This window comes from Diachasmimorpha longicaudata, chromosome 16 (assembly GCF_034640455.1).
Source record: "Diachasmimorpha longicaudata isolate KC_UGA_2023 chromosome 16, iyDiaLong2, whole genome shotgun sequence".
Taxonomy (NCBI): domain Eukaryota; kingdom Metazoa; phylum Arthropoda; class Insecta; order Hymenoptera; family Braconidae; genus Diachasmimorpha; species Diachasmimorpha longicaudata.
The window spans coordinates 5,583,340-5,606,766 of record NC_087240.1 but is presented as its reverse complement, the minus strand read 5'-3'; the positions used below and the strand labels follow the sequence as shown (position 1 = coordinate 5,606,766).

At 40.5% G+C, this 23,427-nt stretch overlaps 2 protein-coding genes across 11 annotated transcripts; both read right to left on the bottom strand.

The window, feature by feature from the left end:
* Window positions 1–380: 380 nt before the first annotated feature.
* Window positions 381–6,444, bottom strand: LOC135170104 (serine/threonine-protein kinase SIK3-like). Of its 6 annotated transcripts, XM_064135625.1 has the most exons (11): window positions 6,227–6,444; window positions 5,280–5,576; window positions 4,600–5,015; window positions 3,719–4,287; window positions 3,506–3,642; window positions 3,269–3,419; window positions 2,677–2,814; window positions 2,298–2,519; window positions 1,931–2,127; window positions 1,635–1,835; window positions 1,325–1,500 (listed from the first exon to the last, which is right to left on the bottom strand). In XM_064135625.1, exons 1-11 carry the CDS (start codon window positions 6,377–6,379, stop codon window positions 1,474–1,476), a joined length of 2,508 nt encoding a protein of 835 aa, XP_063991695.1. In that variant the 5' UTR covers window positions 6,380–6,444; the 3' UTR covers window positions 1,325–1,473. The 6 variants fall into 6 exon arrangements, with proteins under 6 accessions (XP_063991690.1, XP_063991691.1, XP_063991692.1 ...); XM_064135620.1 differs by having other exon boundaries at window positions 381–1,835; XM_064135621.1 differs by having other exon boundaries at window positions 381–1,835; window positions 2,298–2,516.
* Window positions 6,445–7,765: 1,321 nt separating this feature from the next.
* LOC135170033 (aminoacylase-1-like) lies at window positions 7,766–23,208 on the bottom strand. Of its 5 annotated transcripts, none has more exons than XM_064135529.1 (5): window positions 18,633–20,223; window positions 15,048–15,137; window positions 11,574–11,877; window positions 10,097–10,927; window positions 7,766–9,702 (listed from the first exon to the last, which is right to left on the bottom strand). In XM_064135529.1, exons 3-5 carry the CDS (start codon window positions 11,867–11,869, stop codon window positions 9,030–9,032), a joined length of 1,800 nt encoding a protein of 599 aa, XP_063991599.1. In that variant the 5' UTR covers window positions 11,870–11,877; window positions 15,048–15,137; window positions 18,633–20,223; the 3' UTR covers window positions 7,766–9,029. The 5 variants fall into 5 exon arrangements, with proteins under 5 accessions (XP_063991599.1, XP_063991600.1, XP_063991598.1 ...); XM_064135532.1 differs by lacking the exons at window positions 7,766–9,702; window positions 10,097–10,927; window positions 15,048–15,137; window positions 18,633–20,223 and adding exons at window positions 20,561–20,851; window positions 21,485–21,985; window positions 22,163–22,332; window positions 22,963–23,208 and having other exon boundaries at window positions 11,682–11,877; XM_064135531.1 differs by lacking the exons at window positions 7,766–9,702; window positions 10,097–10,927; window positions 11,574–11,877; window positions 15,048–15,137 and adding exons at window positions 20,561–20,851; window positions 21,485–21,985; window positions 22,163–22,332; window positions 22,963–23,208 and having other exon boundaries at window positions 19,667–20,368.
* Between the last annotated feature and the right edge of the window lie 219 nt (window positions 23,209–23,427).

The window sequence follows — 23,427 nt, the reverse complement described above, 5'->3', positions numbered from 1 at the left end:
AGATCGGGAGTAGTGTGTCCGAGGAAGGTAGAGGAACGACTGTGTAGAGATCGGGAAGAGTGTGGGCTTATAAAGGAAAAGTGTAGGAAAGGGAACGCCTTTGGATCTCTGGTTTAGGGTTCGGAATGCGCCGGTTCTGGGGAGTTCCCCAGTCTCTAAATAATGGTTTATTGCTTATAAATGACCAGGGTTTGGGGTGTCCCCCAAACTGATGATGGTCGAGAGGGTAATTAGCCTCCGAGGGTCAGGTCCGGGGCTAGACTCGGTTGGGGAATTTCCCATCGAGTTGATGGGGTGTCCTGGCGACACTGTCACCACAAAACAAAGAATTTTATCAATTCATATTTTCATTACTTGACTTAACATAGTCAGAGGATAAATTTGTGTGATACCCCTGTCCAGTTATCCCAGGCAGATGCATCTAAATTCCCTTATCATCTCAGATATGCAGTGTTTATATTTTTTTTTTGTGCGTATGATCATGATACGCGTCAACATAATTGGAATTAAATACAACATTTTCACGAGTGCCTGACAAAAATAATTACATGAACACCATATTTTTTTTGCTATTTCAAACCCCAGTAAATGAGTAAAAACTGAAGAAAACAAAAGCGTTTACCTCCACAATCAATATTCAAAATTCATTCATGACGAAAACAACAATTTTTGAATATTATATTACACAAATATATACAGTATCACCACACATGCCTAATCATTCCTACACAATAACGATGACAGACAAATAAATTGGAATGTACGTGTAAATAAGGATTTATCTAAATCTCTGAATCGGTTAATCCAATTGTTTGGCTTTAATCAAGTATTTTAAATTCTCATCTACTGACATATTTACATATAAATTCACCTATTTACAACGATTAGAGTCAATTCAAGTCTAGTGAATAACGTTGCCTAATCAATCTATTAATCCGTTAAACCGTTGACAATCGATTTGTACAAATTGTCACTCGTAAGCCGATGAAGTGACGATAAAGTGATTTTTTTTTTCAAATAAAAATGCATATACATACGCATCGCTAACGATGTCTCATAAATTCAACACGTGATTCTGATTTAGGCATTAAACAATCACAACGATATCCTCTAATGTACGTACATGTACGTAAATATGTATATATACATATATGCAGTATGCACAGTGCAATACTGTTACTGATTGGGTGTTTTGAGGCACCAGGAATAATAAAAGTAAGGAATGTACACAATAAAATGTATAATATTGATGAGTCATCATCAAATAACCCATGTTTTGTCACTGTATAATTATTTCGTGCATACACTCGTGTGTGCTCTTGTCAAACGGTGATGCAAGATATCAATTGTTGACATAGTTGAGTGTACTGCATCTGATCACCACTTATTCGTCGCATTTTAATTCCCTTAACTTCCCGCTCCTCCAATTCACAAACTCTCAATTCAATTTGTACACCTCCAGGATATTCAAGACTAAGTCCACCACCAGCAACCTCCTGTCTTGAGAATATAAATCCTTTTGTTGTTGCATGTGCATCTATTATTTGTTTAACACGACCGAGTATAGCCTCGGAATTGAGACGACTCGATTCATCAGATAATGTTACTTCTACCTCAGTTGTCGGTGAACTTACTGAATTAAGCCGACCTATTCCCCGGGTTATGCTCGGACGAGATGGATCACAGGGTTCGGATATTAGGAAACTTGGTAGTGGGCTGTAGTGAGGAAAATTATCCTCGAGGGAGTCCACCGATGGTGAGGGCGATGGAGCACACCCGACAAGAGTTACTTGACCACCAAGAACGTCCGTCACTGATATTTGAGGTGGTATTTTCTTTAATTAGAAAGATTTTTATTACTAATTAATATTCGATTTTGAGTACACTATGAATTATTAAGCAGACGTATTCATATCAGTATTTGAATTACCCTGAGCATGTCAACCGGGTGTTCCTCCTGGATCATGTCGAGAGCAGGACTGTTACTCGGTGAATAGCTGACTGGTGTTGTTGCTGGCGACCTGTGGTGACGCAATGGGCTCAAGTCCAGAGGTGCTGTGGGTGGTTGTGTGGGAGTACCATGAACAATACTCCCTTGTACAGGTGCTGTCGTCAGACCACTGAGACCTACACAGTGTTCAAATATCACCCTTATTTCGTCATAACGAGACATGAAAAATTCAAATCAATTTCCGAGCTGAAGTTCTAAATCGAAAATAATTGATCATCAATGGAACGACAAAAGTCCTATTGACTTATTATTCACTTGATTACAAAATTCAATTGTAAAACCTCACCCTGAGTAATGGCTGCCACTCCTCGTTCATGAACCGGAGATCCCGGAATACTAGCCGGACTGTGCGAAGGTGAGGCAAGTCTCTGTAGCTGCTGATATTCCTGCTGAATAGCCTGAATTCCCGGTCCAGGTGGACAGGATCCCTCGGAGGCTCTCCGCACTGGTGAATATCGTTCCGCTGCAACGTGAGTAGTAGGTTCTTTATAAGAATCTCTGCTGCCTGCTGTAAAATCGTTCAGTCCACTCATGATATTTTTTTTCCCTCACTACTAATTTAAAAACAATACTCTCACCATGTACGATCTATTTGGCAAACTCATTAACAGAACTCTAACGACTCTAAGGAACATGAAAACTAATTGGTGCTAAACAACATTTACCAGCTCCAACAGGATATAGTGAGGTTTTCTTGAGATGAGGAAGCCCAGCGGCCCTTAAATGACAAGGCAGCAGTCTCGATGGTAGATATGCTCTATTCATCCTAGCTTCCACCTCCATGACCAGTTCCGGATTTATTACTACATGCATTTGTGTTTACACCAACGAGGCATGGTACAAGTGCAGCCGGATACAACAAACCATGCAGATTTTTTTTGCAAATAATAAAAGGAAAACCAAAACAAAAAAAAAACATAATACAAATGAACACACAGGTATGATAATAACAATTAAAAGATGGGGTTAGGGAAAATGGACACTCTTCAATCCAGAATGGAAATATTCCATTCCAGGCCAGGAATGCTCATTCATAAATCGAGGATCTCCGTTTTCCATGTGTAATTGAGTTTAATCAACGTGTCAATGACGTACGAACAAATAAATGATATGTGAGGATGCAGTGTAAACGAGTCTACATGTATCGTATCTTGTAATTCAGTGAAAAATAATGTGGATCGATACAGGGGAAGACAAACAACAATTGCGTGTTTAACGTGTCTAGGGTGATACGAAATAATTATGAGAAATTATTACCTGGCCGTTGCATAACAGCTGTAAGACCACTTCTTCGTCTTCTGTCGTTACCACTCGTTGAACTTGCACTACTTCCACCACCACTGCTGTCTGGGCTCCCTGTACTTACACTCAGGGTTTGAGAGCACTGACCCAACGTGGGGCTTCCTCCCTGTAAACAATCCAATTGTCGTTTTAGTCTGTACTTGTAAAAAAATTAATGAGAACGAGGTCTAATTTAGTCTGAGTGTTTTATACAGATTGTAAGTGTTCTCTGCTGCCTGGTTGACTCCAGCCACTCTCTTCACCATTTCCTGTTCCATTGCCATGCTGCTGTTGGTAGAATACGTGGAGGTTTGCTCCGCCATCCGAGGCTCTTCGTCCGAAACTGCTCGCTGTTTTGGGAAAATTATTATACCATTGACTTTATCAAAAATTATCTAATTAAACTCATCAACAGATGGAACTTACTGGCCCCCATGACGGGTGGTGGTTTCAGTAAATGCTGATCCTTGATTTGGAAATTCTGGGGCGGTTGATTTTGCACCAGCGGAAGATTCAGTGGCAAATTAGTCTGTGGTAGCATATGTGGGTCGACATTGCACTGCATCATTGGCAGAAGGCCAAGAGGTGGATATCCACCGGGTGAATAATTACAGGCGTAAGGATAGGGTGATGAAGGTTGGTGGGCTGTATCGCCGGGGCCCACGGTATGCCTCCTGGTAGCGTGGTAAGGTGCACCAGGAGGTAAATTGAGACCAATACGCTCGGACTCACACTCCGGCTCAGTCTCACCGAATTTCTCCAACTGGTGGGCACCGTCAGCCATGTAATCCCCTGGTAGCGTCTGCATACTCGGTAAACTCTGCATTGTAAATTCCATACGGTCAGCTAGTAAGTGATAAATCGCTGATACGTGATCAAACGCGTTTCCTTGTATGGATTTTAGGAGAGTGTTTGCATCCAGGCCAGGCAGTCTCAACATATTCTCTATCACCATTTGATTAATAGGCTGGGGATGAATAGTTTCCTGACTGCACCTGAGGAAAGATAAAAAATCAAAAAAACATTTTTAAAAATATAAAACTAAAAATTACCTCAGCCCAATTAATGTTCTTCCTAACAAATAAAATCAGAATAATTTTTATCGGCCCATTTTTCTGTGATATCACATGAGTACCATCGTATAATCAATTTTTTAAAACCAATTAATCTTTTTTTTTCCCACGAGTCAGACCGTTTAGATTTTTTCTATGAACGTCTGTATTTTTCAATAAATTTAGATAACACCTTTATCCACCGACGTTATCTCCGCTTATCGTTGGATACCACAATAAAATAAAAATAATTACCCTCCAGGTTCCGGCTCAGTGAGTCCATCGCCAGCCATCCAAGGATGCGTCAAAATCTGTATAATACTGAGTCTCCTCTCCGGCTCCACCACCAGCATATGCCTGATTAATTTCTCACACTCAGCAGACATGAAAAATGGTATCCTAAATTTTCCCGAGATAACGACTGCCCTAAGCAGTTGCATTGTTGGCCCATCAAATGGCAATGCCCCACAGACTAATACGTACAGTACAACTCCCAAACTCCATACATCAGTTCTTGGGCCATCGTAATGTTTACCTTCGAATATTTCGGGTGCTGCATAAGGCGGTGAACCACACCAAGTGCTCAAAGGCACGCCCGGTGTATATTCATTACTGAATCCAAAATCAGCGAGTTTAATATTATTGTCAGCATCAAGGAGTAGATTCTCAGCCTGAAGTTGAATAAATAAAGCAAGTATTGATGTGTTAATTCAACCGGTAAACAGAGCCTGGGGAAGGGGGAAAGGTGTAATTACTCGTGGTACATCGAGAGAAAAACAAACATCTCAAACAAGTCCTGTTTGGGATAGAAAAATTGCTCTTTCCAAACTGTCCAAATAACAATTGTTTCTCAGTTGAATAGACATTTGCTCGAGAAGGTAGTTTTTCTGTCGTTCCAGATAAATAACTAATGAAGCAAATAAATGGTTTATAACCTTAAGATCTCGATGAACGACCCGATTCTGGTGGAGATAGTGAACAGCCTGTACAATCTGCTTGAATATTCTTCTCGCTTCGGATTCGGACATTCTCCCATTACGCACGAGGTGATCAAATATTTCACCACCAGGTGCATACTCAGTTACCAAATAAATCATTTTTTCAGTCTCCATTACTTGGTAAAGCCGAATAATGTGGGGATGTCGCAGTCTCTTCATTATGTGCACTTCGCGAAATATTTTAGCTAAATTCTCCTCACTAAGTTTTGTCTTGTCTATTATCTTGATAGCAACCTGAAATATGACGTTAAATAGTCATTACCTGGGGCCTGTTGACACATGTGATGTGACAGCTCCAATGAATTTAAGACTTTCAATGTTTTGGGGTCATTATGGAGATGTTCTTTGGGACAATCAGACAGGGGGCAGGAAGAATTCACCAATTGAAATGGCTCATGAGGCTCTATTTTATCTAGTGAATATGGTGTAGGCAAACTATCGTGTTAGAATCATCTCTGACTTCCGGTAATTACCGTATCTTCAGATTAATAGAGTAATGATAACGATAAAATCGCTGAACCACATGACAATCCATGATTTTTTGGTTTAGTCGGGGTTATGGGGGGTTTACTTGTTTGTTATTCGTTCAATGGAAGAAATGGACAGAGAATGAATCGGTTTCTTGGTGATTTTTTTCTATTCGAGTGGTTAATAGCACGAAGAACGACATGACAGTCGTTTGTCGATCAATCACAGAGAGGAACAATGAGGGTTTGGACGATAATGAGGGCTCGCAAGGGACAAACAGCTGGAGATAACAGGAGAATGAATAATCATATATTTCTGCAGTTTAGTCAATCGCAAAGTCTATGTGGTGTATGTAGTAATGGAATAGTTGCACGGATGAGAAAAAAAATGATGAAAAATTGTATGACCATTCATACCTTGGATTTTGTAACGACATGGGTGGCCATTTTGACAACAGCAAAATTACCCTTTCCAATTGTTTTATCCAATTCATAATAACCAACTCGGATAAGTTTGTTGACGGAAAATTGCTGTGAAACCTCATTGTGCGACGTCGTCGCGGATGCCATTTTTTACAATCACTTGTGAGTTACTCGGACGATACGAGCCCGTTGCCAATCACCTACTGGATAGTGTATTGTTGTTACCGTTAGAGGCGCTTTTGTATTTTTCAAAGCGTCATCTAAGATTTTTCATGGCGGTTTAAATATAAAGAGACATCTTCAACTAATTGACGGGGTAATTATTGAGTTCATTGATTAGCCAGGATGATGGGCTTAGGCAGATGTCCGGATTTTTTTTGGTTTCTAGATTAGGACTGGAGGTTTGGCTTTCAACTCTGGAGATAGCGAGGACGATGGGAAAACAGGGATCGAGTTTCAAAAGTTTCGTCTTTGGTTAATTGAGTGGTTAAATAATTATTACGGTTTATGGAACTTGAACATTATTTAGGTAGAGTTCTGGGAAACTTGTCTAGTTCAGATTTTTCCGGCTTTTAATTCAGTGTTTTATCGGCTGGGGATGACCAATCAAACAATTGCCATAAATGATATAATTGATAGTTATAGCAGGAGAATTTTTATTAGTTTATTATCGACAATATCCACTTGTCAATTAATTTTTCTAATTGACTTGGACTCGGCAGTCAAGGACCTCCATTTTGTCTCGAACTTACGAGGGAATTTTCAACTGATCAGTACTAGATGACAATGGACTTCCCCAGAGACAGTGACTAATCAACCCAAAGATTCCACAGAAATAATTGCAAAATCATAATTAAATATTCCCCATAGGACACCCCCCAAAAAAATAAGACAGACAAGACTTTTGTGACAAATTACAAAGAGATATTTATTATTAATGAGATATACACGTAGCAAAACGCAGTTAAAAGTGACCTCAACTGCCGGATCAACCGCTATTAAATGCCATTCTCCTGGTATATTTTTTTCAATATTTTTAATGTTTTTTCTTACGAAATAAATGAAAAAATTTTACAAACTAATGGTACCGAAACGGTCCCATTGCTCTACTTTTTTTTTATCAAGTATATACAATAACTGTACAAACTTACGATTAATAATACATCATGGTGATTGTTAACGAGACAATCCACGGAGAGCATGAAATACTGCTCTTGACAATGTAATACAATACTCGTTTTACGGTCCAATATCGGTAATAAATGCCGTCTCGTGGCAATACTGTGCCTACAAAATACCATGTACTCTCTTAAGTAAAAAAAAATCCCATTGCTGAATATTATTGCTGCCCTAGAAGGAATCATTTCGATTCATTCGTCTTTTTCACTACCTCAAAGACATAAATTAGACATTAAACGTCGTCAGCGGGGTTATCAATATTTCACCTCTCATCCAGTTTCATTCTACAATCATAGACACACTCAACGATCGCAGATCAATTCTCACAACTTAACATTAACTCTATTGAAATGATTGTTTCATTTTTATTTCTCATTGTCATTTATTGATCCTATACAATTCAGATTCAATAGACTGTTATGCAGTATGTATTTGTACTAATTATGTTGTCTGCGAAAAATGAAAAAAAAAACCCTAGCAATTATCGTTTTCAGGTATACAATTGCGAAAATCATTTACATTTATTAATCAAGTTTATATACCCAGTGTATATAGGTTTTATATATAAAGTATGTTATAATACATCAGTCTGGCCATTTGGGGCTGTCCAAATACTTAATAATGATTATAAATTTTAATCGCTGCATTGAAGAATTACATTTGCGTGAAACACACTGAATAGCGTAATTGTTCTTGTTGTTTTTCGAGCGAGTAGCGGATTCTGAATGGATTGACGATTCTACTGAGGAATTCGAGTGATACATGAATTTATAAATCTATGCTGACAGCCGAGACTAATCATATACAATAAGTTTTAAGTGAACTTGATGAATATACAACTGAAAACCGTTTCAGTTTAATTGTTTACGAGGAAGAACTGTGTTTTTTCTTTTTTTGTTCTCACAACTTTTTTTTACAATTATCGAACCTGTTAGAAGCTCATCGCCCTCTCTGTATCTCTCCACGTAGAATGGGAATAGAAGTGCGATGGGGTATTGCATAATTTTTTTAGCCAATGAAATACAGAAATTTACTGCAAAATATTAAACACGTATTTTTATTGAATAAAAAAAATACATATTCAATATTTCCTCTCATGCAAAACCCCAATGGGCACAAAACTCAAATAAACTCTGATTGTGATTATATTTCCTGAGAAATTGTAACACTTTTTTTTATCTCAATGCTTAATGTTTCAACTGGAAAAGACAGCCAATTGGCTCCATGAAACGCGTATAAAATTTCATATTGACATTCCTTTTCATTAACCATACGTTTCAATAATCTTTATGACAAAGATGGTATAAAAAATCGACAGCTGATCTACGTATAATGTATAGTTACACGAATTCAAGTAGAAAAAAAAGTTTAATTTTTTGCATTTTCTTTACACAGCCTGAGTACGTACAAAAATATTAATTTATAATTCAATTATTAAAAATTATGGGGGAGGGAAGGGGAGGAGGAGGGGTGGGTCAAGGGGGAACGGGAATTAATGAGAGAATTCTCGTTTATGCGTGAGTGCCACCATTCGTGCATAAAAAAAATCCTCCACATCCCAGTGAGATCTTTTCATATATCGATTTAGAGAGGACGAGGAGAATAAAGTATAAACAATTTACTCTATTTTAAGAAAAGCACCGGTTGTCGGTGCAGTTCTAACGAGTAGTGGAGTTTTCCTGCGCGATGGTGTCACAGATTGATAGACATAATTTCCCTCTATACCAGTCACTGTTTTTTGTCTCTTCATTGTACTCGGACTAAGTTCATACTCGAATGATTTTTGTTTCGATATGTTGAGTTGCATGTGAAGGGCCTCCTTGTTCTCCTCGATTTCGAGGTCATCGTAGAGATGCTCAGTAATGTCAACATCGCAATCCTGACTACTTTCGTCGTAACTGTCGGTGACGGAGTTGGCAGCAATGTGGCCAAGTGGTGGTTCACTGTAAGGTACGTTCTCCTCGGCGGTTTCATCTCCAGAGCTCTCAGTCTCCTCTGACATGTCCTCACCATTGCCAGCGTACTTCATTTCACCTCGTTCGAGGAGCTCCAGGTGATCGGGATATATCATGGCTTTTTTTATCGCTAAAGGATCCTTCCTCGACCACTTCTGCACCTCCTCGTCCATTTTTGCCACTTTTGCAGGATTTATCGCCCAGAGGCAGCCCTTCCTTTGGTTACCATTGCCCGCTGGTTTCTCTATCTTCTCGAAACACTTGTTCAAGGACAAATTGTGACGGACTGAGTTCTTCCAGCCGTTTGGGGCTGTCTTGAAGTATGGAAAGTGCTCACTGAAATTGCAGAAATATTCGCTCGTTTGGATAATTTTATTTTTAGGCTTTTTTTTTCGGGGAATTAGAGATTATTTGAGCTTGTTGACATAATGTTGCTGTTGGGACTGTACCAGTGTGACCAAGTGTGCCCCAAGTTAGGGACGCACACCTGGTGTTTGCGGACAGATGGGGACTGAGGGGAAACCCTCGACAAAATGGCAGGAGTTCACTGGATGATTCGATTTTTAGGAGGGGACAACTGGGGAATAAAATTTCACTTCCACCTGGGGTATTCTCTTATTTTGGGAACGGTTGATTTAGGGAGATAATTAAGAGATAATTAATGATAGAAAATAACTACTTAAACCTATTATTTTTAATTAAAAAAAAATTATTTAGTATTTTAACTCACCACATGAAATTATAAATTTCGGAGACTGGCAGTGATCCAGTTTGACTATTTTTAAGAGCCATTGCGATGAGGCAGGAATACGAATACGCTGGTTTAGGATAAATATGTTTATCTTCATACTCCAGAGGATCAAATTCTTTTTTCGTTGTCGGTGGCGACGACGCAGCACCACTTCCAGGATGATGTGTGTTATTATTATACATCTGTTTTCTGACGTGGTGGGATGTCTGGCTGGTGGGGCTGTGAACGAGTTTGAAATTACCAACTCTTATGTGTGAGAAAGAATGAACTTTTTGATTTGTCGGTGATTTGTCAACAGTCTGCGGTGACACAGTCTTCATCATTCCTGAGTTTATATTCACGAGTTGTTGCTGAGGTTTGCACTTTATTCTTGCTGTACCAATATTCATTTTACTCTCGTGCTCTTCATCGGAGTCCTCTGGCTCATCCACATCGTCAACCTCCTCGCCTTCCTCCACTTCGTCATCGTCAATTTCTTCTTCCTCCTCCTCCTCCTCATCATCGTCGTCATCATCCACCTCATCCTCATCGCAATCCTCCTCATCCTCGGTTTCTGTTATGTCGTTCTCGTATTTGTCACTGGCTGTTTCATGGTGGTCGATATCGATCTTCGGTTTCTTCGGGGCGTTCTTCGTTGATATGAGAAAATTCCGTCTCGATGGTATTATCGTTGTGGCGGATGTTTTTAACATCGATGATGTCTGGATTTCGTTGGGCGTTGGAGACCTCGTGGCGATATGTGGCATTACAGAATTTGGATTTACCATTATTGAGGCAGCATCTCCCCCACTGATATCAAGATTGTAATTGCTGGAAAACGAAAAAAAAATTGTCAATCACTTTTCAATTATTTTGAACTTTTCAAATAAATCGACATTATCGTTTTAACGCAAATAGACATCACTGGAGTCGTCGATAATATTGTTGAATTAAATGGGGATCTCAATGGGATGTTGCAAGTTAACGATAATATAATTATCTCAATTTGCTTAACCCTGTTTACAACTACTGGGGCTGGGAACTACTCCGTGGGAAACAGAAGTGGTATTGAAAATTATTATTCACCGGGTATTTGTAAAATAGAAAAAAAATATTCCGCGTATTTTATGTACTTCGAGTACACAAAACCCATAAATGTCCCCCGACTAGGCCCCCATCCCCAGTTCAATTAAAATGAATCAAGTATTTAGAACCGTTTCCGTGAAATGAAAAAAATTTTAAAAAACATAACCGAGTATTTTAAGCGATGATTAAGAATGAACGATAGTTCATTGACCCAACTGAAAGCGAATTGACAAATTACTACGTCGCCTGGAAACGATCGATCGAAAGACGTAGGCCGAGTCAAAGCGGGTCAGTAATCCTTTTAATTTATTCAATAATCCTTCGCTTCTCAGTGGCATCACCATCAATGGAGAGAAAAAAATCAAAATATTCAATTAAATTCTATTATTACCTGTGTGAACTGTTGCTGTTGCCATTGAGTAAACTAGCGGAGCCAAACCATCCGTTGATGTCCCCCTGGCAGCCCACAGGGTCATCATCCATCTCCAGTGGTGATAAATCCGTGAAATTGAAGCCCAACTCGGGATGTCCACCGATGACACCTTCAATTTCACATTTAATATCGACATCGAGCATCTCTTGTAAGGATAGACTGTCTGTACCGAGGTAATAGTCCATTGTGAGCCAAGGGTCCCTCGTAGGTCCCTGATCTAGCCCAGTACTGTGTCTACTCTCTGTATCCAACATTCAAACGACTGGAAAGAGAGGGAGAGACGTTTAATTTCCTTCTTCAGTGAGTCTTCACTTAAATTAGAATTTTTTTTCCATCCCTGGGAGGAATTCTCGTCAGTCTACTTCGACGGGCAATCAGTTTTCGAGGAATACCGGAAAATCTAAGGGAGTAGGGCCGATTTTCGTCAATACCTTTTTTGTAGGGCGAATTGAGAGCTACAAAAAAGGTCTCGACGACAATTGCGCGGTTTTTCTCAGAATCAGAGATACTCAGCATAAACTCGGTGGGTCTGGGTTACGAGTGGTTATTCTGTCTCTGACTGTTTATTTATTATTTTGTTCTTGGGCTTAAGTTTTAAGCTGAAAAATACGGGACCAGGGGCTCTGTCAGGAAAATTTGGGGGCTAAGGCCCCGAGACCCGGGTTACTCCCCCATTTTCTTGATAATCACTAGAAATTAGTGTCAAAATCATTTGATGGTGGAAGCCATCAATCATTCAGGGGTAAGGAGGGCGTTCCCTAAAAATTTTTAAACAACTTTCCTACTCAAGGTTATTAATATTTATCGAACCCAAAAGGCATTGATCTTCATTCTCATCTCTCCGAAACGAACGTTTTCAATAAATAATTTATTCATCAGTAAAAATATCGACAGCTTTCAACAGAATATTGATTAAAAATTTATTTTTCATTTTAAAAAATCCCGGAAGAATTAATTCCCAAGAATGATTAATTATCTTCAATCCTCTCCCCCTCAAATCCCCAAAAATATCATCATCTCCCTGATTTTCCCCTATTCAGAGGCCCATCAATGTGCTCTTTGTCTTACGGGGCCTCTCTTCGTGGACAAGGGCAATAGATTCTCGTTCAATGATACCTAGACTGTATGTATCGTGTGTACGCGTGACCTCGCGGTTTTGCTCACACACACATTGCTGGCTAGCATATACACAGTTACTGAAGAAAAAGGGTCTTGAACCCGCCGATCTCTTGGTCATAATAAATATACCTATATAGGAGTACCTCCTTCCCTTTCCTCACTGCACCAAGCCAGCACCACCAGAAAGACCGGCTACTTCATTCTCGTGGGTGTGACTGACTCATAGTACTATACACGATTTACTATAGAGTGTGTGGAGCCGTAGTAGACCCCCTCATTGGACAACATACACAGTACTATACGTTCAAAATTCCCTCGATGAGTACGCACTCGAGGCTCGATTCAACTGTTGTTTAACCCGGGCGCATTTTCGACTAAATTATGAGGGGACCTCGCGCCATTCAGAGTCGCAAAAAATGTTTTTTGAGATTAAAAATTGAAAAATTAATTGGACATTGAAAATTTTAATTTTTTTATTATTCCCGCGGATGAATTCCCTGGGCTTTGATTGCGTAGATAAATTCTCCCAATTTTAACGGACTGATTGACCCACTAAAATCATTTTTACTTATTTTACATCCATTCATTTTTATTCTCATTCATATAAAAATCCAGTTTCAATGAAAATAAAATTAACGAATGAGGGGAACCCATTGGAATTATTTCACTCGTTTCACACGGGTTCCACGGCCTCTTAATATTTGAATACATGCTACTCATTGATAAGACCATCCCGACGATGAGTTATACACGACTTTTTTTTTTCGCGATTGACCTCGGGTTTGCGAAATGCTAGGGTCACGCACGTCGTCGTGCGAGACGGAGTACAATCAGACGAAATGGGAATGAAGGAGAGGACGAGGGCGGTGAAGGGAGACGGTGAAAAAATACATGGGGGGAGGGGACCCCTCAACCTTACTTTTATTACCAAGGCACACAAGCATGACGAAGATACGGCCTTGAAAAAAATAACGCCACCGAGACGAGGGGTGCTCATTAGTATCTTAAAATGGATGAATAAATACAAGAGTGTGAACATGCAGATGAAAAATAAAGAAACACAACCACTTCGTTACGGAATTAATGAATTTAATAATTTTCTAGTCTCAATTCTAAAATATTTCATTACAAAAATTACTTGAACTCGTTTTCTCGATATAAATCAATCGCGAACACTTGATGTATTTGTTTATCAACGGATACATTGTGCTCATAATTTTGAAGACTTGGATTGAGGATAGAAAGGAATGAGGATGAGTCGACAGGATAATTTTCATGGACACAAGTGGAGTATTTAGTTTCCGGAGTCCCTTTTTTTTATCCCAACATTCCAGGAAGGTCCCGAAAAATTCTTGGGCGGTCTGCAGACTGACCTCGGAGATTTTAAAATATGGCAAAGCTGGAGAACCCCCAGGTCAGCCAACCAGCAATAAAATTCCCTCCGCATTATCAAGATTATTCGACTAGGAATGGTCCAGAGGATTGAGCCAGGTCACGAGTACTCCAGACAATTGTCTCACCTATTCATCATAATGGCGACTAAAATAAAGTGAAAATCAGGCCCCATGGGCTCCACATTGATGTACCAATACAACTGAGTATCATTTTTATGCCTACACTATCCACAGCTTACAAAATTATAGGACGTCGTACTACCGGCGATAGGACTTTTTCTTTGTCTCTTTCTGATGGTTTCAGTGTTTGAGAGAAATGAAGGGATATAATAGAAGGAGAAAGGAATGAAGTTGTGTTGGTGGGATACCCCAACACTTATTCATCAACCCGTATCCTGTGCTATAGTGGCCGGTTTTCTTTGTGATCCCAGAAACGGAGTTGGAGGGATATACAAAGACAGAATAACCGGTTTTTCATTGGGTCCACTACAGGGACTCACGAGGTAAATCGAACCGCCAACTGGGCCCCCGGTTTAATACACAAGTACATATATATTTTTATCACCCCATTATTGATGGCCCACGGAAAACCTGAAAAAATTTACGTTCTGGGTACAAATAAATATCCTCGGAAAAAACAAGAACTCATATTTTTTGTTTAAAAAATATCTCACGGCCGATTTTTCATTTCCGACCGCCTCACTAACGATTTCCATTGAAAATATTTCAAAAATATATACAACTGAAAAGCGGCGGAAAAAATGGGGGGGAGGGTGTGATTACCGAATATATCGACGTATTCGATCACGTGAGGAATAGACAATTATCTGGAAAACCCGTAATTCGCTCTTTTCTAGAATTTAATCGACAAATTTTAGATAAAATTCGGGGGGTTTTTAAACTTCCCGCGTAAACTAACCTCGAAATGCTGGTGGGACGCATGCGCAGCGCGCAACTAAGACCACGTGACAGACATCGCGCAAGGTTCCAACTTCGGAGAAAGAAAATGCTGGAAAATAATTATGGAATATTAGTTTTCTGAACATTAATTCAGAATAAAAAAATGGCACCGGAATTTGTATTTATTTTATCGGATTACGCCTATTCGGGGACCCTTAAGGGGCCAGTTGCGTTGTGTATTTGACAATCGACTTGATCGATACACTACCGTGTGCCTCGATATCTCGAATAATGTACGATATTCGGGTACCTACAGAGTGTACGATTCTCGATCTCATTTCGCTTGCTTCTCTCCTCTTTTCTCGGCGAACAATTGAGGGAGGGAAATATCTTCGGGGCATTGTTTAAAATAATATGAAGTTGTAATAATGCGCACCGTCTAAAATCCCGCGAAAAAATTCACTCAGCAGAACGGATGGCAAGAAGTGAGGAGGAAGGGGCCCTCGAGAGAGTTGGCCTGCGGTAAGGAGTTGTACAGAATGAACGGTCCCTTTGTTCGTGAGGCCCCGGCGTTAGTTTTGGCCCAGGCCAGTGAAGACGGTAGAGAATTGTCCTTCAGTTGGACGACAGGTGCGACTGCCAATGACCAAAAAAAAAGCCGAGAGGGAAGGAAGCATTTTCCACTCTGATGAGCAATGCACAAGATCGAGTTACATGATGAAGAAAATAATGAACACGAGACCTTTTGTTTCATGATAATGTTACCAATGAATAACTGAATGTCGACATTTTGCGAATTAATATCCTTTTCCTCGATTTTGACGTGAATTCTCATGGGGGAAGATGGAATATACTTGGCACCCAAAATGGGAAAATTAAGATTTTTATCGCAATAAATTAAGGGAGACAGGGGATAAACTTTTGACGGGGACTGTCTGGCGACGAAAACCTTAAACCTTTTCATGTCCCCTTGGTACCTAAATATCAGTTTGTTCTCAGTACTTCACTTCGAGAATTTTTATTTTCCAACACCACTAGGAGCATATCAAGCAGGGGCCACGTGGTGAGAGCCTGAAGAGGTTTCCTTTAAATCCCAAAATTCCAGGAAATCTTTTCATTTTATGAGGGACAGAGAAACACTGGGAATTCTAGGGGGGTGTCAGGTAGAAAGAACTCGGAGATTCTTTCACGTTGGGATGGGGGCAAAATAGGATGGTGGGATGAATTGCTCTTGAGAAACCAGGATTTACCTGAGTGGAACTGTACCTGAGTATTTGGAGGATGAGGATGATTACTTGCAATATTTTCGGAGGAAAATGGTCTCGGTGAGAGGGAACAGGGGAAAAATGTCCATTCATTTGACTGATAGTTGAAAAACAAAAATCGACAGAAGAGAAAAAAATATTTTTTTGCAAACGATTGAGATATTTAATAGAGGTCTGGACCGCTTGGTCCGCACAGTCATCGTTGGGGTTGGCATCCCCCTCATCGTCTCGTTCTGCCAGTATCGATCTGATGGCTCCCCCACCAGTTTGAGCAAATGAATGAGGGGTGAAGTCGGCCCACCACCCCTATGCGCGCAAAACTGTCTGCAACCCCCCCTAGCTAGTTCATGTGTCCATGTGTACGTACAACTTTTGTTCTCTCTTTCGCTTTAGTCGGTCTCTTATTCCATTGCGGCTCCTCCAAAGGGGTGAAAAGGGGGGAAATGAGGAAGGAAAAGAGAGGGAGAATGAAGGGAGAAAAAAACAGGCACGCATGTAAAAATAGTAAGAGGCCAACGTTCGAAAAACTTGACAGTGGGGTTGCGTTTTCAACGTAATCAACCCCTTTCCCTCCCCTCCCCAATTATTTCTCTGTCTCAATTTTCAATTAAATTTCTGGTACAAATGGCGGTTGAAATTTTTGGTGGCCAAAGAAACGGGACAGGTTTACATGGATTTTTGGAATTTGTTACAGTGAAACTTTGGCCTCGACACATTGTCAAAGTTTCACGAAGGGGTGGGAGAGAGCGAGAGGAGAGTAGAGAAAACGGTCGTCGGATAAAAAAAAAACCATTCGTCAGAGTCGTGACTGCGAATTTAGAAAAGATGAGGTTCATGGATTTCGGAAGTATAAATTTCTAACGTCTTTTTTCGGGCTCAACTGACCTTGACAGAGTGGCAAGAGAGCGGTAGAAAATACAAATTTGCCAGGTGGAAGTACACGAGAATAATAGATTTTATTTGGCTAAAAAAAATTTATATGTCCGAGCTGGGGATAGAATAGGAATAATAGTAAGAGAGATGATTATCTGAGTTAGACCAGATTTTTCAAAGCGATGGATCAATTGAAAAAGAAAATATCATAATTATCAAGAGAGGAAGTAGCAAACAACTGAGGAAAAAAAAGGAGAATTAGAGAAATAACGTAAGATAGAAAGTGATGAATTTTTCGCAGCTAAAAATTCTAAAATAGAAGATTTATTGGAAAAACAAGCGACAAACATCGAAAATAGTAAAAATTGTCGGAGGGAATTTATTTTTGGTCGAAGGCCTGCAACTGAAGGCTTGGTTTAACACTGCAATACCGTACCAGGATACTTCCTGCGGTGTGCATATGGCATGGGGATCTGGCTGTGCTCAACCCAAGACTGGAACCGAGTGTACAAGAGGGGGAAAATGAGGGTTTTAAGTTCTCAGAATGTTCCCACGGTCAAAAGTTTTCCCGTTACGGTTATTCAATGGGGTAGGTCCCCGTGCACGAGGGTGTTAAATTTACCAGTGGAAAGAAAAAATAAATAAAAAAAATAAGCGGCCAATTTCGCACCAAAAAGGAGCCGATAAATTCCGCCCGTAGGGGAGATAGCCCGCGAGCCCCGAAAATACTTTCTCAATTAATTAATCAGTTATCGATCAGCCGCTATCTCGCCGAGTCTCTCCACCTGAATAAATTTCATCTTATCAAAAATACTGTTGAGGTAGGCAGAAACCAGTCGAAGACCCCGGAGATGAATTAAGCATGCGACTGGCGGTTCCCGCTTAAAAAAAAAAAAAAATTATCGACCAGAACCGGCACAAAGACTTGAGAGAAAAAAAAATGTACTCGAATCCCCAAGTGATCCACACAATTTCCCGCCACATGTCAAACGATTGTCACCCCGGGAATGGCGAAAAAAATTGACAATCGCGATCGTAAAAACAATAAATTCCACGAGTCCATCCTGACTATTAAATCGAAATAAACCGAACGAATAATCCCCAAAATAACTGGTCGGTCCTCGACAATTTCCTCTCCGCGATGGGACGTGACACTTGACACGAGAAGTCCAGGGCAGTCATTAATTCCCGGCCCCCGGAGAATGGACAATACGATCCACCGGTCGACCGGGCAGTCAGCAATAATAAACATTGAAAACAAAAAATAATAATAAATGGCAGTTCCAGTAGAAGGTGTCGCAGTCGGGCCGGCAGAGCGGTATATTTTCTGGCGCCACACGAAACGGGGCTCGCGTATCTCGAGGCACGAGAAACCAGCCCGCCTTTTTACTTTTTCACCATAACCGAAAAATAAATGACATTATCGATGAAAAATTAATACTGATAATCATGAATGGGAGACCTACCGTTGCTGCTGGCACTCGTTAATGGCGATATAATCCGTTAAAATCACAAATTTAACACATGTAACGGTGGAACAACGTTAATTTGGATATTGCCAGTCTCCAGACTACCATAAAACGGATCACCGACACAGGGGCCCCTTCACGGAACTGAAGTTACGTTGACGGTAGACTCGTGAACAAAGACCACGCACGATTTTCAAATCCCATGAGCTCCATTGGTGGCTCGTAGTCACGTGATATTCCCGCTTTTGTATCTGTAACTGGTATTGGCGGGCAATCGGACAGGGCGATATGCGACTCAATTACACAATTGACCAACCACTACGATGACATCGAATTTTATTATTGATTTTTCACTTTTTGGGATCGGAGTTTGACGGAGAATGTGATGTGATTTTTGGTTTGTTGAGGGGGGGAGTGATGGAAGTGGTGTTCCCGCCTTCACGAGGAGAACTGTAGTGATCGCTGACCGGGTAAACAAACAGTGGCTCCACCGTAACACCCGACGAGATTACCCTGCCATCCCTCCACCACAAAATGGCTGAGTCCAAGTCGATGGTGAGGATTCATTTATTTGATGGAGAAGTTATTGGTTATTGTTTTGTTGTGGGAGTATTTTTTGAGGGATTTGGTGATTATTGGGCGACTTCTGGCGATTATTATTTTTATAAGATTTGTGGGGGTGAGGTTTGTTGGGGGGATAATTAATGTCCTTGGGGAAGGGTGGTGGGAGGTGGACGAGTCTATTTTCGAGGGGCGGAGGGAGGGATAAGTGGTGGGGGAATGGGGAGGGGATTACTTCCCTCGATGGTCGTTTTTAAAAATATATGTTCCTATAAACGGAGTAATGAACCGAGTACTCACTGTTAGTCTTGAGATGGATGATAGTGGATATATATCCAGTGCAGGGGTTTCCGGAAATTCATTGAAAGGGCAATTTTTGAGAGAAGTCTACAGGACATTTTTCTTTACCTGATTTTTTGGGGAATTTTGCTTCAGCGAATCATGGGGGGTAATTGCATTGATACTGTGACTTTGTTATAGCACTTGCAACGACAATTTTGGGGATTATTTATTTACTTTGTGGATGTTGTTCATCTGGCACTGATTTAGACTCGCAATTTCATCTCTTGAATCGCTAAATTACCCAATTTTGTTTTCCGTCGGTTTGATAAGTCATCAATCAAGTTAATTACTAACTTTTCTCTCTTAACACTGATTGCCGGCTATTTGCCTCCTCCAAAATATATTTCTTCGTTTACCTCAATAGATTATTTAACAGTATAGACTCTGATTCAGCGTAACATTCGTGATAACTAATAATTCTATGTAAAATATATTAATATATTGCAATTTTTCGAGGGATTCGCCGCTCTTCATTCACTTGGTTTATTTCTATTTGTTAATAAGGCACTAGATATTGCACTTTTAATTCCATCACTGGGTGGCACTGGAGATCATGCTCACAATTCTCTTGCGTATTTCTCTGATAAATCAATCGATTTTAGGTAAATTGCTTTCTCCTTGTCAACGTCTGGGTTTCTCGAATATTTTTCATTTCTTTGGATAATTTTACTGACTTTTGAGGAATCTTAGGCGTTTGCAACTGCTGGAATGATATCCATGTATATCTCGATTCCACGCAAGAAGATGTTTTTGTTTAAATATTCATCGTGATCGTGGAGCTTAATTTGAGTGTTGTTCATTGGCGAAAAACAGATTGCGGGGATACCAACCTGGGGACAGATATGGAATTTATAATTTCTGTATTTATCGAAGGAAGACCGAGGCAGAGCAGACTCGTGTGATTTCTTTACAAATCAAACATAGAAGCATTGCTTCTATACAATTTTGCATACGATTTGCACACGAAGTCTCCTTTTGCCCCGGTTACCCATATTAATATGCCATATTGGAAATCTTGATACCTGACGAACGTAGCGGCTGTCAGTACCACCAGGGAACGTCCCATTCAGCAGATTCAGGCCCAATTTATCACAGGAACGTTTGAAAGCAAGCCAATAGGGATTGGAATCATCCAACTTGGTGCTCTCAATTCTTGGGTTCTTCTGTTCGAATGCAATAGTCACCCCCTCGCCAGCCTCCTCGCACCAGCTCAAGATCTTCCGCTCCATCTCTTCGTGATCAATGGTGGGAGGTATCCTCACGTCGAAAACGGCGATCAGTTCTTCGGGAATGACGTTTGTCTGGACACCTCCCTGGGTTATGCGAAATTTTTAATTATCTGAATGAGAAATATTTTTACTTTTTCTATTTTAAAAGTCCTGAGTCTTTTATTTATTTACTGAATGAATGAAATAATCGTGAGGTCTGATTAAGATTCAAATCACCGCAATGCGATCACGAGTGTCTTATCTTCATAAAAATAATTAAAGACCGTCTGAATGAATACTTACACTCATATACCTGTGGAGATTCGAACAGACATGAAAAAAATATCAGATAAGATGATAAAAATTAAATGGAAGGGGAGACATGATAAAAGAAGACAATGAACTTTATTTAAATTCAACGTTCAAGCGGACTTTAGCATAGGACTTTAATGGAATGAAGAAACAATCGCCAATTGTCTTACTGAATGTCTTCAAATCCTCGCTTATCAAAACCTCATCCTAAAACTAAGCCACCATTTTATCTTGAATTTTTCTATCACATCAACGGCTTCACCTGTCAAATTGTCACTCAACGATATCAGCCTCGAAGTGATAAACAGAAATAAGTCGATTGGATTCGGCTGAGTTTTCAATGAATATCTCCCAATCCAAGAGAGCTAGCAAAATTTATGTCACTACCATTTTTGTAAATCAGCATTCGATCAGATCTATATTTACCTTCAGCTGATTAAGATTGATGGACAGAACATCTCCAGGCAGTGTTCCCTCCTTCAGCTTAGCAGCTTCTTGAATTCTCAAGTCCATGAATTTATCTATGATAACACGAATCTTCTGACCCGCGTTGTTCGGTAACAACAGAGAGCCGTGTCCGGGCTGGCCACGACAATGAACCCACACGTGCCAGATCGCTCGTTCACCGTTGAACATGTAAAATGTCTCGGTAGGCGAGGCACATCCCTCGTCTAAGGAGAAACCAATGTTCAGGGCTTTGAAGTCGTCTGTGTGAACGAACTCCCTCATCCCCAGGACACCTCCGATCTCCTCGTCAGGGACAAATGACATGTGGATTGTCCTCTTGAATCTCTGGCCGCTCTGCTTCAGGCGTCTCACCGCCTCCAGGTACTGAATCCCCACGCACTTCATGTCTTGCGAACCACGTGCATATATGTCGCCCTTGTCGTCCATGTGGGCGGCGAATGGTGGGTGAGACCATTTGTCCTATAGAGGGAAATTTAATTAGCGCTCTAGCTTTATATTTTTCTTGCGGTTTACGATGAGGAAGTAAAAACCATTTGTTTTCCTTTCTATATTACATAATCCGAGGAAAAACAATACCAAAGACTAGAAAAATATTCTCGTATTCCCCAAACGTTGTAAAAAATATATTAAACTCACCGCGAAGACAGGGACAACGTCCATATGGCTGTTCAGGAGAATAGCAGAAGCTGCAGGATCTGTTCCTGTCCAGGTAATCACGACGATGGGTTTCTTCTCGTGATGTTCATAAACTCTGACGGGCAGTCCCAGGGACTGGGCCTGTCGGCGTAGGAACGCCACGCAATCATCTGAAAATTCAGGGCGTCAAAAATAAATGAATATCCTGAATCCCACAGTGGAAATCTCTAAAACCTTTGAAGCCCGAATAATTGAATTTGTTGACGAACATTGTATGATCAATTGTCAATTGAACCCCGGATAATTCTAAATAACCGAATGGGGCGGGGCTGATCAAGTATGGCACTACGTAGCGTCTCTCGGATGACAGACGCTATCCCCTTGATCAACCCTACGACCCTTATCTCACCTCTGAATCCCCTCAGGATGACCTCCGTCACCTGATAAGACCAACGAAATCATTGGGACATCCCCAGTGATTTATTCACGAAGAAGACTATCACAAGAGCAAAGACACTTTCTGGGGTATTTTTCTCGCCACAAAAATCTTAAAAATGGTGCGAATCAATGGGACAAATTGTCCTTCAATCGCTGGAAATAGGAAACGCGTGATAGTCGTAAAAACGTGACTCTAGTCTCCAACACAACGGATAATCAGGGTCACTCCACTATTTATAATGCACCCCAGGGCTCTATTGAGAGTTCCATCGGTGGATTTATCACGATAAATTTGGAATATTCGATATTTGGCGTTTCTCGAAAGCGAAATAACCTCGATTAAACAATTTTAAAGTACTCACCGTAATTAACATTTGGCTGTACCGAGGGTATTCGCAGATACTCCCGAAAATTCTCCACAGCTGTTTCGTCCAGCTGAGTCTGCGAAGGTAAAGAAGACATCGCGTCGTGTGTGCTCTCCCTGTTGTGTGTATGTGTATTCGTGAAAGTGTTGAGACCCCCTGGGCGCTTGCGTGTTTGGTAGTGGTGGTAGTGGTGATTGTATTCAGGACTCGATCCAGCTGGTTATCCAAGATATTTGCTGTTTCGTCGACAGACTCCGCGGTGTGACTGCCACAATTTCTCAATTTGATGTCTGCACATGCCTAACGACACGCTCAATTGAGAAACTCCGATTGTACAGGCGTATATAAGAGAATAGATATCACTCACACATGGGTTGGGGACGCTGATAAGACAATTCGCGGTGACAAGACATCCCCGCGGTTTCCAATGGAAAATCCTGGTTGCAAAGGCCATTGCGAGGG

What these genes read in the sequence shown, in the direction of transcription:
- LOC135170104 (XM_064135620.1), bottom strand. Translation starts at nt 6,379, where the DNA reads ATGGCATCCGCGACGACGTCGCACAATGAGGTTTCACAGCAATTTTCC. An exon ending in ATGTCGTTACAAAATCCAAG is followed by an intron (nt 5,577 to 6,226) that starts GTATGAATGGTC and finishes GTCATATTTCAG; the next exon opens with GTTGCTATCAAGATAATAGA. An exon ending in ACTATATCCTGTTGGAGCTG is followed by an intron (nt 2,520 to 2,676) that starts GTAAATGTTGTT and finishes ACGATTTTACAG; the next exon opens with CAGGCAGCAGAGATTCTTAT.
- LOC135170033 (XM_064135530.1), bottom strand. Translation starts at nt 11,869, where the DNA reads ATGTTGGATACAGAGAGTAGACACAGTACTGGGCTAGATCAGGGACCT. An exon ending in AACAGCAACAGTTCACACAG is followed by an intron (nt 10,928 to 11,573) that starts GTAATAATAGAA and finishes TTCGTTTTCCAG; the next exon opens with CAATTACAATCTTGATATCA. An exon ending in GAAATTTATAATTTCATGTG is followed by an intron (nt 9,703 to 10,096) that starts GTGAGTTAAAAT and finishes CTGCAATTTCAG; the next exon opens with TGAGCACTTTCCATACTTCA.